Consider the following 18,527-nt stretch of genomic DNA (forward strand, 5'->3'; position numbering starts at 1 on the left):
AGTTTTCCTGAGAAAAGACTGGCCATATTTTTACTAATGAACAAATAACATTTTTCATGTAATGACTATTTTAGTAGTTAACACAGAAAATGAAAACACATTGCCACTTTCTGATGTTTCTGATAGCCGTTAGGAGGTGTAGAAGGGTTGTAAGGAAATTGTGTATGACAGTATCAGTTTATAAATAGTGTTTGCTTCAAAAGAAAACCACAGCAAAGATAAGTAGTTCTGCAGAAAATGTAACAAATTATAATTTATACTGTTTACAGTCTTTTATCTGTTTACAATGGGAGAAGTTAAAGCAGAATAGTCAGAACTGCTGATCATCTGTGGTCCCATGAGGTCAGCAAGTTCCAGTGTAAATGTCCTCCTTGCCAACTGGTCACAAAGACAGCAAACATACCAGCTGTAAGTGAAAGAGACTGGCTTGGTGATAATGAATCAGGAGTCAGAACCCACATGCATTAACTTCCCGGTCAACACAGGCATGCAAGTTCTGTTTCACTTCCCTCCAGTCAGAGCAATGGCTCATTCCTAAGAGACACTTTCACAGAATCACAGAATATTCTGAGTTGGAAGGGACCCACAAGGATCATGAAGTCCAACTCTTATGTGAATGGCCCAAACCCATGACCTTGGCATTATTAGCACCATGCTCTAACCAACTGAGCTAATCTCAGGGTCAGGGAATTCCCATGGACAGGCAGACAGATGAAGATTTTTAAAAACTGTGGGCTATGTCAGTCTCCCAGTTGTGAGCTGCCTTTCAATGCCTTTAGGTTGGTGGGAGTAGGGGGCTGGTGCTTTGTCCTGTTACATGTATTGTTGATTCTGCAGTACTGAGTGACAAGTTAAAACTGGCCAGAATGCTTTCAGATGATGCTGGCAGCAAATGACTCCAGAAGACTGTTCCATTTACTGGGTAGTGATTGGAGCCAAGAGGGTTTCTGCTTCTCGCTCCTCAGCTGTCTGAAGGCTTATGTGGTTTTATTTACCCAGAAATACTCAGGTGCCAGGATCCAAACCACTTCCTACATTGAACCAAAGGATTTGATTCAAAACAGACACAGTACTTCATAGCCTCCCATTGTTTAAATTGTCTGCCTGTCTTGTTGGTTACATGTAATAAGATTAGGTGGAAGAGAAAGAAGACATCATCTTTGTGACAGTAATCGGTGTTTTTCATGATACTGTGACTAAGTAGTGTTGTTAGAATTAAATATTTAAATGACATAATTTAAACAATTTAATTGATTAATTTAAGTAATGTAAGCAGCTAAAATTCAATTGTTATTAAGGTGAGCAGACAGAAACCCCCAATTTAAGTAATGAATTTTAACGTTTTGCAATTGTAGTTTTGCTTGCTTTCCTAGGAAAATGTTGATTCTCATTGCTTTTGGAACACTGTGACATATAGTGTTTTGAAAATGAATTTAAGCCTTACTTTTAATGTACGTCTTTCTAGAGCAGGTAGATACACTGTTCTCACTACTTTATATTTTAAATGACTATACCATTTGCCACTCATTTATTCAATTCCTTAATTTTTATCATGGTATAAAGTAGTCAGTAATGGTTTGGTTTTTTAATTTCCTCAATGACCTTTATTATTTTTGTGGTGTCTCCCAAATTGATTTGGGTGAAATGTATTTCAAATAGCAATTCAGTTGGAATCCCAGCAGGAAGCATGAGAATAGCGCTGTCGAATTTTGAAATAGTGTGATAAAACTATGTCAAATGCAGGTACCTCTTTCTTCACTTGTTTTATGTATGGCCTGATTCATTAGGAGTCTGCTGAGAAGACTTGCCAGAGCATGTCCTCTAAAGAATGACAGGAGGAAGTTTATCACAAGTGGCAGATATGGGAGAGTTAGGGCTTCCTGCTGCTCAACACTGCCATAATGTAGGAGCTCTTCTAGGAGGTGGAGGCGTGTAGGGATGCACTCATTGTGCATCTTAGGTGAATGACGCGCCACTGAGCAATTGGTAAAAGGCAGAATTAACGTTAGCTTTCTTTAATTATAGGTTGCATCATTTGGTACAGCATTTACTGCTGTAGATAAGTGTTAAGTTTCTCTGCTCTTGGCTTTATCCCCACTGCCATTGCAGCTGCTGCTGCTTATGTTGCTGAAGGCCTGCCTTATTCCGTAACATGCAATATTCATTCTGTGACTTGGGAGACCATGCAACTGTGAAGGCAATCAGAGAAACTGTGAAAGCAGTTTTGAATATACCTTTTCATATGTTGGGGCACAGGCTCAAAAAGGGAGGAACCGTTAGCTGACTATTTCTTCTTGTAACATTGCAAAATAAAGAATCACAAGGCGTCTAGAAAATATTGCCAGAAGACTGCTGAGTCATACAGCAACTGAATCCTAAAAGAACATTTGGAAATGAGTATCAGAAAAGCAGGGTCTGCTAGTCCTTTCTCATACTATGACAATTAGCCATGTGTATGCATTCAGCATTTTGTAAGAGGTTTCCACTTATGCTTTTTGAAAAGTACAAAGAACAATTTCAAAATACTGATGTTCATGTGCTTCACTGGCAGATCTTCCAACGAGGAAACAGCAGCTACAAGCTTTGAATCTTTTGGTTCTACTTCTACCTGAAGCAAACAGAGACACTCTGAAGGTTAGAATTGTTAATACTATTTTCCTGCAGAAATATTTTGTCTGTTTTTTTGAATCCACTGTTATGAATGCTGTTGTTTTTTTAACATTCTTTTTTTTTCAGTTCAAAGTTAATGCTGAAACTAGTGATTCTTTTTTTTAATATATATTTCACAGAACTTCAGAAAAAACCACCCTTAGGACCCTAATTCCTCCCAAATGACTTTTAAGAATGTGACTTGAAATTTTTCCAGGAGATTGCAGTAATACTCTCCCAGCGAGCAACCTTTTCTCTTAGAAGTTTTGTTTCTTTTTTTTTCAGCAGCAGTCATTATTTCCAATGCAAAAAATAAGCAGAATACTATGGATGTGAGTTTGCTTTTATGAAGTGGGTTTAGCTCGTCATTTTTATTCCCCACTTTTCTCTGTGCTGTTTGTTTCTACTCTCAATAGACTAGAAATTTACTTCCTGTTGCTATTTATAGCACATTATCTGAAGTCTTCCAATTTGCGATTGTCCGTTTGTACCAAAGCTAATAATCTTTTTTCAGAATACGCTTACTATTAAAACTGCTACAATCAAAAACAAATGCAGGATTTGTGTAGGATGCAAAAGATCATCTATTACAGGCAAAAACCCCCTACTAGGTCTTACTGTTCAAACAAGACTTTCTTTTTGAGTTAGTAAAGAGGACAGTCAAGAGGGCTTCTGAGCTGAGTTACAAATATCTGGAACTGAATTAATTTAAAATTGCCTGTCATTCACAATGCTTTACTCACAAATTGTTTACCTTACAGAACTAGCCACTCCATGTATCCATAACCATGACAGCTGGCAATTTAAGAAAAGCCAACAGTAATGTCTTCACAAGCATCTGTGGGATACTACTTATGCACCTCTACAACAAGGGTCTTGAAAAAAAATCTTACTGTGCAGTGCTTCAAATGAATTGCTTTTGAAAATGTTATCTACGATAATAACAAGAATGTTTTACTTCATTACTTGAAGGAAACAAAACTTGCATTACAGTCCTGTGAATAAAGATATACACACTCATATTATTGATTGTTTTTAATGTGTGTTAGGAATTAAGAGCTTTTTCAAAAAATATGTAACTTCACGTTTCACTTCTACGTTCATGTTCAATTCTGCACGTTTCACTTTTCATGTGCAGAGCTGAGCTGTAAGTTCTGCTATTATTTCAGGTACTACTTGAATTCCTCCAAAGGGTAATTGATCATCGAGACAAAAATAAAATGACGTTAAAGAATGTTGCAATGGTGATGGCCCCAAACCTTTTCACGTTTCATGGGTTTGGCTCAAAGACTATTGAACAAAGCGAGTTTGTTATGGCAGCTGGAACAGCAAATGTCATGCGTTTTATGATTCAGTACCAAAAACTTCTCTGGACAGTAAGTACATTTTTAGGCGGGGCGGGGAATGATGAATTTCACAAACAAGTTGTTTGAACAAAGAAGTAATATGGAATTACATCCATGATTTAGAGAAAGATCAGCCCCATCCAGCTGGGTTCTTGCTTATAGATAACTCTTATGGGAGCAAAACAAAATCATTACATCTGATGTTAAGCTCTGATGGTCAGTTTTAATACAGTATGTACTATATGTGAACTCAAAAATAAGTCCCTGGGGTATATTTATATTTGGTCTACCAGTATACAGTGTTGTGGGCAATTCTTTTGAGCTTGAAGATATTAGTAGGAAGTATTTTAATTCATTTGCATTTTGGGCCAAACTTAATATTATATAAAACACGTTTTGATAAAACATGAAGTTGTATCATGGTCTCAAGCAAAGCTCTAACTTAGATAGACTGGAGAAGTTGAAGCTTTGTTGTCCATTAGCAATTTGAAACAATTTTGACCTTTGCTGCGTATGAGGAAAAATAATTATCATCATTGTGCACACTAAGTGTCAACTAAATTTTGTTGGCTGAGGAAAGTAAAAACACTGTGTGATTCCACCTCTCTTCCCCTCCACACAAATAGAGTGGTTTTTAAATCATTTCACAGTTTTATAGTATTTGAATACATAATTATTACTGGAAATAAATACTATTTTTTGAGTTCTACCTGTAATTTGTCCATTTACAAAGTTTTGGTAACTTAGTTACTTAAGAAAATTACATAGTTGTTCCTACTTACTATCTATATTCACCTAGATTCCTAAGTTTATTGTTAATCAAGTGAGAAAACAAAACACTGAAAGACAGAAGAAGGAGAAAAAGGACAAAGCTATGAAGAAACTTCTGAAAAAGATGGCATATGACCGGGAAAAGCATGAGAAACAGGAGAAGACTCCTAATGATGTAAGGAAGCATGCATCTGAAATACTTTATTAATAAGACCATAATTTATAGTGAAAAAGTGCATATGACAGAGAGGATATCTACATTTATTTAACTGAGAATTTCAATAGATAGCAAGTTAATGTGGCTTTCATGGTTTGTGGGTTACCAGCATGACACATTTAGAGGACTGTACTGGTTTTTTGTTTGTTTTCTCAGATTTTTCAAAATATTTCTATTCTGAAAAATTGTATCTCACAGGTTGTTTCAATTTGAGCATCTGAAAGAAAAATATATTAGTTCTGTATCTGCAGAGGAAGTTAAGTGTTGTGACAAGACTTAGTATTACTCTATACATGTTTAGGTTCCGTGCTGCCCAATAAAAGTCACAGCAGATCATGTGTTTACTTAAAAACTAAATATCTAGATTTCACTATATTATATTTAATAGTATTTGGAAACAAATCTAACTTTTAATTATCCTTCCATCTACAGAGGTTCCCCAACCACTGAACTCTTTGTCTCAATCTTTAGCTAGAACACACACAACTTGCCCAACCTAAGAAACCCCAAAGGATGAAACAAATGTAAAAAGCTGATTAACTGCCTCTTATGCAGCTATTGTCCAAGTGTCTACTGCCAACTTACCCCAGTGTATATGATCTACAGTTCAGAATCTCTCCATTAGGTAATTAACTTCTGCCAGACCCATCAGTGATCTCAAGGCATAAGTTTCAGCACAACACACTTCACATATTCTTTAAAATAAAAAAAAAATCCTGTGGCATTATAGTGTTAATTTCTCCTGTGGTTCAGAAAGATTTTAGTTGGACTGTTCCCACTGCCATCAAAAGCTTAAAAAATACATATCATGTACATTGAAATTATTTATGATTTCAATGGGGTTAGTATTTACAGTTTTTTGAAACTTATTAGCCTGGGGTTAGTATTTACAGTTTTTTGAAACTTATTAGCCTATACATTATTCCAAAGTTAGTTTAAATACACAAACAGGTAACACAAAATACATGTATCCTGATAACATAATGAACATGTATCGGATTTGGGTGGTATGAAAATACCCCCTTGAGGGTTGGAGTCACAGTGAAGATTCTGGTGAGGTAGAGACATCTTGTGGTCACTGGTAGAAATTCAGCGCTATGAGCAGTCCACAGCTTTCTTATCAAGTGCGTGTATGACAGACTGTTACAAAAAAAGAGTTGTCATATGCTCATAAAGGCATTTTTTTAAGCTTTTAAGCCAAAAAAGAAAAAAAGAATGGAAATGAATATGCTATATTATCTCTCAAATCTGGTATGCTACCTTTTTTTTTTTTTTTTGAATGTGTAAATAGCTAGATTCTTTGAACAACTATATCCAGAATTTGCTGGAGACTTACATTTCAGTGTTCCGACCTCATTTTGTATGCAATATTTGACACATATCTTAATGTCCAACATTAATTAATTCTCCAGGCATCACTTTGCCTTACTTTCGTATCTGTCTATATGAAGGAATCTGTACTCAGAATGAAGACTTACATACAGCTCATTAAACACTGGTATTTGTTTTTCTCAGTCTAATAAGAAGAGAATTCTTTGAATTCAGTTCAGTTGAGTTATGATGAGATGACACTTAATGCTGCCATCCTGCGTTCACTGTAGAAATAACAGCAAATGCACCGAAGTAGGCAAATGCTGTTGCAAGTTCAGATATTGGATTTTTGTAATTCAGCGCTGCTGGTCTTCTAGACTAAGATATGCCTTTTTAATCCACTGGGGAGTTAGTGCTGAGGTCTTTTAGAGTAAATTATGCCTTTTCAATCCACTGGAGAGTTAGAACTTAAGCCTCGTGTAATACATTCTTGCTCAAATATAAATGTAAAGTTACTATTCAATAATTTTCTTTAAGCTGTAGAATTCTGCGGGGCTTTGGTTCAAAATTAAATGGTACAATTTTTCAAAAATCCTTCATGCTTATTTGAAGCATTCAGTAATTTTGGGTGCCTGGGAAGATATTACTCTTAAAATCATATTAACAAATTGATAAGGCTTCATTGTGAATGACAATTTTATACATTCATTCTTTAAGGAGAATTTGTGAGGTTTTTCCCCCCCACTCCAATTTTCAATTTATGCTGCTTTAATTTAAAATTGAGGTGATTTTTCCTGTGCAGTTCCTGAACTGCATTTCGCTATTAGATGGCAAGTGAGGCACCCAGACTTGGGGTGAATTGCTGCTCCAGTGAAAACTTTGCAACTTTTGAAAGCTAATTTTCTTGTGTGCAGCTGAATAAAAGCTAAGGAAAAGTTGCTATTTTCTACCACTTTCTGGGGCACCCCACATGATTAAGCGTAGATGGACAGAGCTTGAGTCTCTTCCCTACTCTCCATAAATCAGTATCTGCATTCTTAATAGCAGCTCATTTGGATAGAATTTCATCTTATCTCTGATGAGGCCTCTCTATCAATCACATTTCCCTCTTTAAGACAGAGGTTAAATAGCATTTACTGCAAACTGCAGGTGAGATCTCTGTACAGTGCTGAGAGTGGTTAATATTAGAGGGCTTGTGAGGGTTAATTGCATTTTGAGATACCTATGCATACCTATGGCTCCAAGTCAGTGTTGGGGATTTTTTCTGGTGTTGTTGGGCTGCATAATGCTCAAAAAAGATGCCCTCAGGACTGGAAATTTACCCACTAGCTTTACCCTGATTTATACCATCTGTCATTGTATTCCTCTGTATGTTCCAAAGAAAGGAGCAGTCATGTTAAGAGCACAATGCAATTCTAGTACTTAGCTGCTACAGGTTAGTAAAACCATTGTATCCTGTAGCCCTTCTATACAAACAAGTTTGTATAACCTGTTTGAATTTACACAAAATAATGTTTCTGACTCTTGCTAAATTTGTTGCTCACTGCGGTGCCAAATTATTTACTAAAAAAAATTGCTACCTGCTAAATCATTTCTCTTTGTATAGTTTTGCAGTTTTTTGTCCCAAAATAGGTGCAACATTTTGCAACTCAAAGAGAACAACTGTTTTGCATATTTTTCAGACTTTGCTTCCCATGTAGCAAGATCCTTTTTAAAATCAGTTTTGTTCTTCATAATGCTCATGTCCCATTCCTGCTTGGTATAATTTGCACATTTAATAATTATATATAATATTCCATCATTACTGAAAATACTGCATAGTCACTTAATTTCTCTCTTCATCTAGCCTGATAAATATTTAAGTGTGTCATGCCAAATGGAATAGGAGAATCTGGAGGAGACCTACCCCAGATCCTATAGCCAGGGAGCTGCTGTTCTTTTGTGATGTATAGATTCAAGTCCCTCTGACAAGAAGGGGTTTGAAAGAAGATGAGTGCCTCCCAGGTGACTGCTCTGCCTGCTGCAGACTAAGCATTGTAGGCCAGTATTTTTCATCAATTAAGTATGTATCTTCTTCATGTTTTTTCTTAAGAGGTTTTCTAATTCAGCCAGAGGCTGCTGTGTTTTAAATCTGGTCCTGAAAGAACCTGTGGGGCAGCAGAGGGAACTTGCGAGTGTAGGTGACCACTCTTTAGTGTATTGTCAATCATCTAATGGCTTCTATATTGTGATGTGGAGCCCCTAACTCGGATGTTTTGAGCTGTGCTGTGCAGAGAATAGGCCCTTCTGTGAATCTGGTCCTAGAAGTTTTAGGCCACATTTTTTTTACCGCCAACTAGCACAGTGAATGGGGTAGGGGATGGTCTGGTTCTGTTCTCTCTCTAGTTTGGCATGATTTCTTCTGTAAATGAAGGTGGTGAAAGTGGCAAAATGCATTCATTAGCTGAGCTAATAATGATTTTATCTGAATAAACAAAGTAATTATTCTGTTTGATCTGTGACCATAATGTTAGAGCTCTGTGGATGCTTTTTAGTCTTTCTCTCATACACTCAAAGCAGGTTATTTTTTAAATAATTTATAATATGCCTGCTGTATATATTAAAAAAAGAAGTTATCCAGCTGAAAGTTGGAAAAACCCCATTAAAATCAACTGAGACAAAATGTTAAAGATCTGTATAAAAAATGAAAGCTAATTTAAATTTACGATGCTGAATTTGGTGAAAGGCCAGCTAGGGATGTCTGTGAAGTCTGTTCAGACATAAAAATTTCATTTTACCAGGATCTCAGAAGTTTGGAAAGAGGCAAAAAATTTTTAAGTGAGAGTTAGCTTCCTAGCAGATGATTAGAGACACTTTCCATCAGTGAAGGCCCTAAAGAACAGATTTGACAAATTTAGGGATAAATCTCGGGGAGATCTCATGGAGATCTCTTGCAATCTTATGAACCTTTGATTCCATGATTACTACATAGCAAATTCTCAATATGATGTTTCTTTTAATGCTTTAGACAGAAATAGGTATTATGTCTAATATTTTAAAATCAATAGATAATAAGACTAGATATAGAAGGATTGTTTGTTTAAAATTACTTACCTTAACTCCTCATTTGTGTAGTAATGAGCCTTCAGCTTTCTCAGGAAGCTGTCCTCCTGATTCTGCTCACGTTTATGCTTGTTCTATATTCATTTAACACTGATGGCTTCAGAGAAGCTATTCTAGATTCACAGGTGCCCAGACTTGTTCACTGATTATGGAAGAAGAAATGTTCAGCTTTGCAATTGAGTAAATGGGGGTGGGGGGGAGAAGAGAATGAACTCTCATAATCAACCTTGAGTACTAAGACTCTTACTTTCTTTTCCTATCAAAATGAGTACATTTGGGAAATGATAATGTAATATGAATAGAAAAAATGCCTCGAGATTTCCAGGAACAGAAATTAGGACCTTATTCACAAATAAATTATGCCTTTTGTAACTTCAAGTGTCATGTACCTGCAACTTGAACAGAAAACTGTTCTTTGGAGCCCTCCTTCTCTGTAGCTAATATGATTGATATTCATCATCCAGGACTTGTGGATTGAAATAAAATACAAATCCATTATATAGTCAGACTTGCAGGTTGGCTAGCTGAATATATTCTAGAGAAAAAAAACAGGGAGAAGAAGCTGCAGTAGTGAATATCTATTTTTTAAAAAAATGAAATTTACAAAGAGGAAAGAGGAATCACTTAAAGGATACTGACCCATGAGTACTTTGTGATTTTTTTTTTTTTGGCATGAAGTTCAGGTTAAATGAAACTGGAGAGGTTTCTTCTGGAAGTTTTAGCAGAGGGTTGGTGCAGGGCCATTGCCTGCTTTCATGCCTACAGCAAGACTTTTCCATATCAATCTCACATGCTTCTTATCATACCAGAGTGTGTTCTTAATATAGCATAATTGTTACTGTTATTCATAATGTCTTTGAAGAATAATTAAGCACTACTGTTCTTTTGTTCTGAAGTTCTCCCTGTTGTTAAAAAGAGCTTTGAAGGTCTGATGTAATTTACTGAATTACTGCGTAGTTATCATATTTTTGTAGCGAAGTGTAGTAGATAGTGAAGTAGAGAGCACTGTACTTAGTTACTTATTCCATACTGTATTTTGAGGAGCTCATCAAAGCCAGCTGCTAGCAGCTTTGTTCCAACACCGTTATTGCTTTGCAGACTGATGTTCCTCAGGGAGTGATACGGGTGCAAGCGCCTCATCTTTCGAAAGTTTCCATGGCAATACAGCTGACAGAAGAACTGAAAGCCGGTGATATAGTAGCCAGGTTTCTCAGCCAAAAAAGGTATAAACACGTTTTTGTTTTGTTTCAAGAGAAGTGTCTTTTCATTTATTATATCAAGAAAAAAGTTTTAAAGTACTTCAAGTCCTGGTCAGTTGATGAATTTTTTGGCTGAATGTAGCCATCAAAATACATGCTTGAGGAATTAACTTAATGTTTCTGATGTCATTAAAGCTCATGAAGCCTTAAGGAATACATGAGTGCTGTTAGTAAAAGATTGCTGTTGAATCTGATGGGTCAGGAATAGTTTTGTAATTTTCTGGGGACAAGACAGAAGGGAACTCCAAGAAAATAAGTCTAGAAAACAAAGAGATGAGGAAAGGAGAAAGTAAATATTTTGTAAAATAATGCATTGATATATAGCAATATAATAGGCACTGGGGTATAATAATGTGCAAATGTCATGCACATGCAATGATTTAAAAGGAAAGCTACATTTTAGTCATCCAAATCCATTTAGAAGGGGAGTTTTAATTAAAAATAAAAAACACACATGTTCATCATATATAACTATTTAGCTAAAGCAATAGTATGGTGCACTAGATGAGAATAAGAAGCTGCTTTTTCCTAAATGCTGTTTTGAGGTTTACATTTTTGTCAGAAAGTTATTTTCTGGCTGTGCCTTAGCCTATATTATTACTATTAAACAGTGAGAACAATAGAATCCTTTTGTGATATAGTCACTTTATTCTTCCACTCTCTGTTTTTTACTTCTTTTAGTTGCAGTACAATTAAAACAAGCAAAAATGTGGTTTCTCCCACCCAACCATAAGACTTTTTCTGAAATATGGAGTGTTTGAGGGGAATACTTATTTTTGCAACAGCAGTGGAAAAAAAAATCAGAGGGTAAATATCAGGCTACTCGCTGATAACAATGTCATTCTTTTCTAAACCCTGCAGTTTCTTCACATTTATCCTATTTTACCTTTTCTATAGTGTATTACTCACTTGCAGGACTATTCATTTGCATTAGTATGCAAGGGTATTCTTGTTCACTGACTATCAGTAAGTATACACACAAATGATTTGTGACAGGTACACTGCTGATGTTAATTAGCATAATTTTTCCCAGACACGTCTAAGTGGCTGATCTACAAGCTCTTCTGCAGTATCATCACTCACTGTGCTTTGTTCCTTACAGTGGAAACGTCCAAACACTCAACAAAGAAGAGGTCTTTCTTTATGAAATAGGAGGAAATATTGGTAAGAATGGCTTCTGAACAACTTATTTTGCTAGAATAAGATTCCTTGGCACACTGTCCATGGGCTTCACTGTGGTTGCATTTTTATTCATGTCCCTAGTTCTCCCTGACACTAAAGCAGACAGTTAACCTTGTGGGGAAGGCAGCAGAGATGTTGCTGTGATCATTATATTAGTAGTAGCTTATTATCTGTCCCAGAGAAAGATGGCAGCTGAAACAGATGTTCCTGATATGTATGTACAGTGAAGAAGCACAAAAATGTTGGATAGAAAGGTACTTGAAGTTCATTTTATTCATCCCTTTGTATTGAGGGATAATAAGTGAACTTACAGTCCTTCGTGCTCTGCATTTGAGCACTGCTTGCAGGTTCCTTTGGGGGAAAAAATGCTCAACTAGAAAGATGACCTAGTGATAAAATTTTCCAACAGTTAGTCTTTCCTGCTCTGTCTATTCCCGGCTCTCTTGATGAAAGTGAGTAGGAGATCAGCAAGGTTAATGCCAAGGATAATTCTGAACACAGTTCTGAAATTTTCTTTGACAAATGCAAGAGGATTTTTTCATTAGGAATCAGTTTCTAATCACAGTATTTTTCATATACTCAGGAAAAAAAAACCCAAAAAAAACCCAGTATTGGATTGGACTTACATTTATTTTTTTCTTGTTAACTGTGACTGCTAAACTTTATTTGGAGTTATAAAATTCCATGCAGTACTTCCGTGCTCTGCAAGTTTAAATCCTGTATGTAAATTGCTTCTTCTAGCATTTTTCCTTTTTACCTAATCACTGTTATAAATCAAGTTTTTGTGTGTGTGTCTTAACCAAAAGACTTAATTAAAAACAGCACTTCCATATTTTCCTGCAACAAATATGTTTCAGTGTTTTTATTAAGTTAGATGGTGAAAAAGAGGTTACTGAGATAGCTGGAGGCCAGATTAATGTATTATATGTTCTCTTGCATATCCAGTATATATGTACATTTTCTATGCCTTTTAAAGCAGGTTGTGATCCCAGACGTAAGAGTTTTTTAAAGCAGAGGAATATCTTGTTTATTGTACATAAGTGTAATCATTGCAGAAAGAAAGATTTTGTAACAGAATTCCAGTGAAACTGAAACAACATACTATTACTTTAAACATGTGACAGAAATTTTATTTCTCTTAGAGAAAATACACGGCTAGTTGCAGATTTATTTTGTTATGAAATAGGTTAGAAAGCTTAGATGTTTTTTCTGTCTGAATAGTTTACTTCCAGACAATTTAAACTTTAATCAGCCCTTACAAATCCTAGTCTTTATTAATACTCTCAGTTCAGATAAGAGAAACTTCCAGACTTTAGCTTGCTGTACAGGCTTAAGTAAACCAGCTGTCCTGACCTTTGCCATTTGTCTCTCTCTGCTCGATGTGACTGACTCATGCAGAGGAAGCCCAAAGTGAGAAGACTCAACGGGCTTCTCAATGATACGCTCACATCCGTACACTTAGGCTCATAATTGTAACGTGCACAGCGCTGTGATCCTGTCCCCTAGCAGATGGAGCCACTGAAGTCTCCAGACATTTTTTGAGTACTCAGTACACTGTAGGACTTCAGGGTACTGAAAAGGACTTCTGCCACTGCTTTGTGACTGGGACTGGCTGGACAGGGATATGGCAAAGCACTATCCTTGTGCTCTCACTGCCTGAACATGCTGCACTGTGTAGAGGAGAGAACCCAGTTCAGTAGTGTGGGCGGTACAGGTCACATAGGTTGGTATTAAAATCCTAGAGGGACCAGTGAGACTGAGCCTGGTTGAGCAGGAGGTTTTGCCTTCTTGCATGCCCTGCTAAGGGAATCCAAAGAGCTGGCAGAGAAACTCAGTTGCAGCATTGCACCTCTGCTTGCCTTCTGTATCAGGAGTACGCATACCGGAAACATCTGTCTGGCACATGGGCCATCTACCCCAACCGTCTGCACAGTGGAGTAGAAGAGGGGCTGTGATGTAGAGCTGCAGATGCATGAGATAATGCTTTGCCTGTAGGGGAATGGGAAGAACATGCAGATCTTGATGGATCAGCATATGCTATTTTCATCATAGCTACTATGCATAAATTAATTGCTTGTAACGCACCAAGAACAGTGTATTACTTTTCCCTTCTAGGACAGAAACTATTACAGGTACTGTGCAGAACAGCATAGCAGGACCAGGATAGGGAGTAACACCTTCGTAGCAAGGACAAACCTTGCACAAGCTAGCACTTAAAGAGGGGAAAATTTTAATGGACTTCTATGCAAACGTGAACCTTGTATTTGCCCATGAGAGGACCAGGGCATTGCTCCTTTTTTCCTAAATCTTCACAGAGGGAGGCTTCCATCTATATGGTCTGCGTGAAGAATCTGACCTAGAATGTTCCACAGAGGTGGCACAGCCTCTACTCTCCTTCATTTTTCCTCCTGTCCCCCTTGTTCCTCAAGGCAGATGGACAGGGTTAGATTACTTCTAGCTTTTAGGTGCACTGTCCTTTGTTTAATACCACAGAGAGACCTTGAAAACCTAAATGAAATGAAACAGTGACAGGACCTTTGAAAGTTGATTCCTTTCTTTTTTGGGACTGATGTAACCACATATCTCTCATATTTCTAGGGGAACGCTGCCTTGATGATGATACCTACATGAAGGACCTGTACCAGCTCAACCCAAATGCTGAGTGGGTTATAAAACCTAAGCAGAGCTAAGCTCACAGCTACCGGCAAAAAAACAACCTGTGGACTTACATTGTAAGGCTGAATGTTTCAAAGGGATAGTGTGTCCTTTCAGCATTCAGCTGTTATTTATATTAATAGAACCTTATCCAGTTTTGAAAAAAAAAGTGATGGAAACTCAGCAGTGATAACCAGTAAATGTTCAGTTTTACTTGCAGCAAAATTTTGGAGATAGCACAGTTTTCCCATTCGTATTTGAAACAAGCATAAGTACCTTAAATATTTTAATGGCACTAATCTACCTCCCATCTGGTAGTTCTTGTTGCAGAAGAATTTATTTTTCAAACAGATGTTTAACCTGTTTATATTAGAGTTTTACAATCTGTTTGTGTAGACTTTTGCATTCATATAGGTCTTTTCAGTGCTAGTACAATAGAGGACCAAATTGTTATCAGCACTTCTGAATGGTACAGTATTAAAAATACCTAAACCCAGTCATATGAATTTCCCAAATAAGTGTGAATTTCAAAGGGGACAACTACAACGCAATATATTTTGTCTTTGGAAGTCCTAATTTTAAAGTTTGATGAAAACTATTTAAAAACAACTGTGAAAACGCTTTCTGTGCAGCTTTTTTTTGCTAGATCTTTAAAATAATTTTATTGTTATTCTGGTTGATTGTACTCTTGAGATTATTAAAAAAAAGAAAAAAGAAAGAAAGAAAGAATCATGTGACAAGGTGAGTAATTTTTAAAGCTCACCGCTCTTGGCATTGTCCATTCTGGCATATTGTCATGCACTAGAAAGACCTTTAGGTTTTTCAGCAGTGATGTGCAGCCACGTTACATACACTGGTTTCAGGTTTTTTGGACATCTGATAGATTGAATTTTGTGAACTGCCAAAACTTTTCAATTACTAGCACAATAAAAACTTTCAGGAAGAATAAAATAACTGTGGAAGGAAACTGTAGTCTAAATTTCATAGGTAGGAAACCACCATACCTTTCTCTCAAAACCAGTGTAAGGGTCTACTGTGGAGTTCACGTAGGCTTTTTGGATATTACCTACCATCAGCTGTATGTCTGGTCTATCCTGGATGAGGCTAGAAATCGAATTCTGATTTCCCTGATGCTGATAGATGCTGTCTAAACCACTTCCAAAATTAATAGTCCAATGGAGAACTATTGCAAATCCATTGCTTTGCAGGAAGACTGAAAGCTCCCCATGGAATTTAGTGATAATGAGTTATAGTCTGATGTGGCTTGTTGCAGCACAAAGAGCTGTGACCTGGGGCTCCAGAGCCCCACTCCCCCAACAATACTTTGGGCTTATGAGCTTGTGTACTGCTTTACAATTTATTTGTAAACTAGCTCAGCTGTGCTTAAGTGCTTACACCTGCGTGCTGACTACCTGAAATAACTACTGTGAAATTATATCCATGGAATTAAATATGTTCTTTCAATGCACACACACAGAATTTATATTGACCTCATAGGGAATATTCTACATACAATCAAGTACTGAATTATATTTTTTTCGTGATCAAAGATGATTAAAGGAATAAAGCTCTGCTGAGCTTTGGATATGGGCCCTGACTGTGTTGACAAAGTAACTACTGGAATTCTCCCTTATATATACAAGCAGTGAAACAGAACTCTGAAAGGTCATAGAAAAATTAAACATCTGCTGATTAGCTATCCACCGCAAATGAACAATTTTGGGGGCATGAGTATTTATTGTTTTTTAAAGCCAAAGTCTGTCTTCATATGAAAAAGAAGCACTGACTGATTCTGAAAAGCAGGATGAGTAGAATAGAAAATTGTTTTAATATGACTGTACTGCCCTCAATGCTCCATCTAGTTGGGTACTCCTGCATGGTATAGTGCTGTGCCACTATGCGCAAATCCATCAAGACAAATCACTTTCGTCAAAAGAACAAACCACACTCCCTGTTCTTCAAATGTAAGGACTAAGTAGAGTAGAAAAACAGTACAGTGCTTAGGTAAACCTTTATAAATCTAATGTAATAATAATGTAATAAATATAAGGGTTTTTTTCAGGTAATACAAAAATGAAGTGTGTTTTCATAGTACATTATAGTTCTGTAAAAGATTACTTGTTACTGGAACTCTAGATGTTATTTTAATCAGGAGCGAAGTGCAGATGATAGGAACAGCTGTACAGTTTCAGTATAAAATTGTAACTGCCCTGTGGCTATGATCTTTTAAATAACTTTGTTTCTGGTTTAGTGCCATTATCTTTTTTTTTTTAATTTAAAAAGCTCTTTTATAATTAAATGTTGTTTTTTCTGACTTCTTTTCTCATTTGAATTCTTATATTTGTATGTGAAACATATCCAATTAACACTAAGCAATGGTTATTTTTTAATTTCACACTTTACATCTTTGTAGATAGCTTGTAGCTTTGTGTATGACAAGGAACATTGATAAGTTAGAAAGAGTCCTGCAACATGGATGCCTGCTGGAAAAGGAAATAACTAGCTAGAAGTTTTGAACTTTGGTGCAATCACACTACACCTTAGCTAAATACATAATATAACAATTACTAAGTATATGTGAAGGAACAGCAGCCTTCTCAGCATTTATCAAAAATACTGGCTTGTAATTCCTTATAATTTAAGAATTAAATTAGGGCACTGTGCTGGTTTAAAGGTAAACCAGCAGGAGAAATGAACCCAACTCCAAAGAGATTATAAGTCAGAGTTACAATTCAATAAAAATAATATAATAAATACAATTATATGGACAAACAATTGGTTTTAACCCACAAAACCCAGATGTGTAACCCAGCACCCTAGGGCATGAACAGAATGGTGTTCATTGGCCCCTGTGCTGAGGCCCACATGGTCCCCCTGAGTCCAGAGTAAGAGGAGAGGGAAAAACCTGTTTGTGAGAGTGCTGGTCACAGTCTGGTTGAGGGTGGCGATCGCAGTCTGATCAAGAGTGGTGGTTGCAATCCGATCAAGGTTCTGGTCCTCCTCTTGATCCAACAAATGGTATCAGAAGTCCCAAGACCCCAAGATTATATACCCTCAGGTTCAGGCAGGAATACCCAGTATCTCCCCCAGGGCGGGGAGTTCCACAATGGGTGATTGTGAGCCATGGGTGTGAGGACGGGAACATCCTCCTATCTCACAGGCCTCTTAACACCCAGTTTATAATCTGAGGGGTCAGGTGTGCTCTGGGCAGCTGCTGCAAATGGTCTATTGTTAACAGTTTCTGAAAAATTACGTGGAGGATGTAGAATACACAGTTTGGGTTACACCCACACAGTGATGAACTGCTCTAGGCTGCTCTAACTAGGACAGGCACAAGGGAGAAGTCCAAATCACATTCAGGTAGGTTGATAAGAATCTTTTATAATTAAAAAGACTGTGCTGCATGGGTCGCTTATTGGGGTAATTTGGCAGCCCATCATCGTTTGACCACTGACTTGGAAAACATGTACACAGGGTTTTTTTCACCCAGCTGATGGATTAATAATTTTCACACTAAGTGTGCAACTCTGTGCCTGCAGAGCAGCAGGGATGGGGGAAAGGAAGGAGCAGAGAAGCAGGCAGTGGCCCCACTTACCGCTGCCTGAACGTGGTGGAACACATAAGGATGGTTTTGTGCTCAAAAAATCATCTTCTGATGTATATTGGAGGAGTGGAGAGGGAGGGGAAGGGTCCACAATGCTTGTATGGGGTGTAGATCCCTTTCTTGCACTTCCTGTTTGACTTCAAAGACTGCAGAGTTTGCACTCATTTTCCGTAGCTTCCTGTACTTCCCCAATTTGTGTGAAGCACAGGCATGTCCCCGGCTGTTCATGGATGCAACAAAGAAAGGTGTCATCCCAACCACCTGCCCCCTATGTGAGCAGCAGCAAGGCAGGAGGCAGCATGGCAGGTTTATCTCACGTTGCAACTCAACGAGCAGCATCTGTGAGTGTACCTGTGAGACATCAAGAAGGCAGTAGGGAGCAGGAAGATGGATGTGTTGGAAACAGTGGCTGAGTTTCCATTGGGCTTTTA

General features: G+C 37.2%; 1 protein-coding gene across 3 annotated transcripts in view; it reads left to right on the plus strand.

Moving 5' to 3' along the window:
- Positions 1-16,806, plus strand: part of ARHGAP18 (Rho GTPase activating protein 18) — a 95,098-nt gene extending 78,292 nt beyond the window's left edge. For all 3 annotated transcript variants that reach the window (XM_027751965.2, XM_027751958.2, XM_027751974.2), the window contains exons 10-15: positions 2,552-2,634; positions 3,819-4,025; positions 4,795-4,941; positions 10,495-10,619; positions 11,758-11,819; positions 14,436-16,806. In XM_027751965.2, the coding sequence (XP_027607766.2) occupies positions 2,552-2,634; positions 3,819-4,025; positions 4,795-4,941; positions 10,495-10,619; positions 11,758-11,819; positions 14,436-14,527 (716 nt within the window). In that variant the 3' untranslated portion in view covers positions 14,528-16,806. The remainder of the gene's footprint in view (positions 1-2,551; positions 2,635-3,818; positions 4,026-4,794; positions 4,942-10,494; positions 10,620-11,757; positions 11,820-14,435) is intronic.
- Positions 16,807-18,527: the final 1,721 nt, after the last annotated feature.

This window comes from Pipra filicauda, unplaced genomic scaffold (assembly GCF_003945595.2).
Source record: "Pipra filicauda isolate LSUMZ 115617 unplaced genomic scaffold, ASM394559v2 scaffold23_size5868930_pilon, whole genome shotgun sequence".
In the NCBI taxonomy this organism is placed as follows: Eukaryota; Metazoa; Chordata; class Aves; order Passeriformes; family Pipridae; genus Pipra; species Pipra filicauda.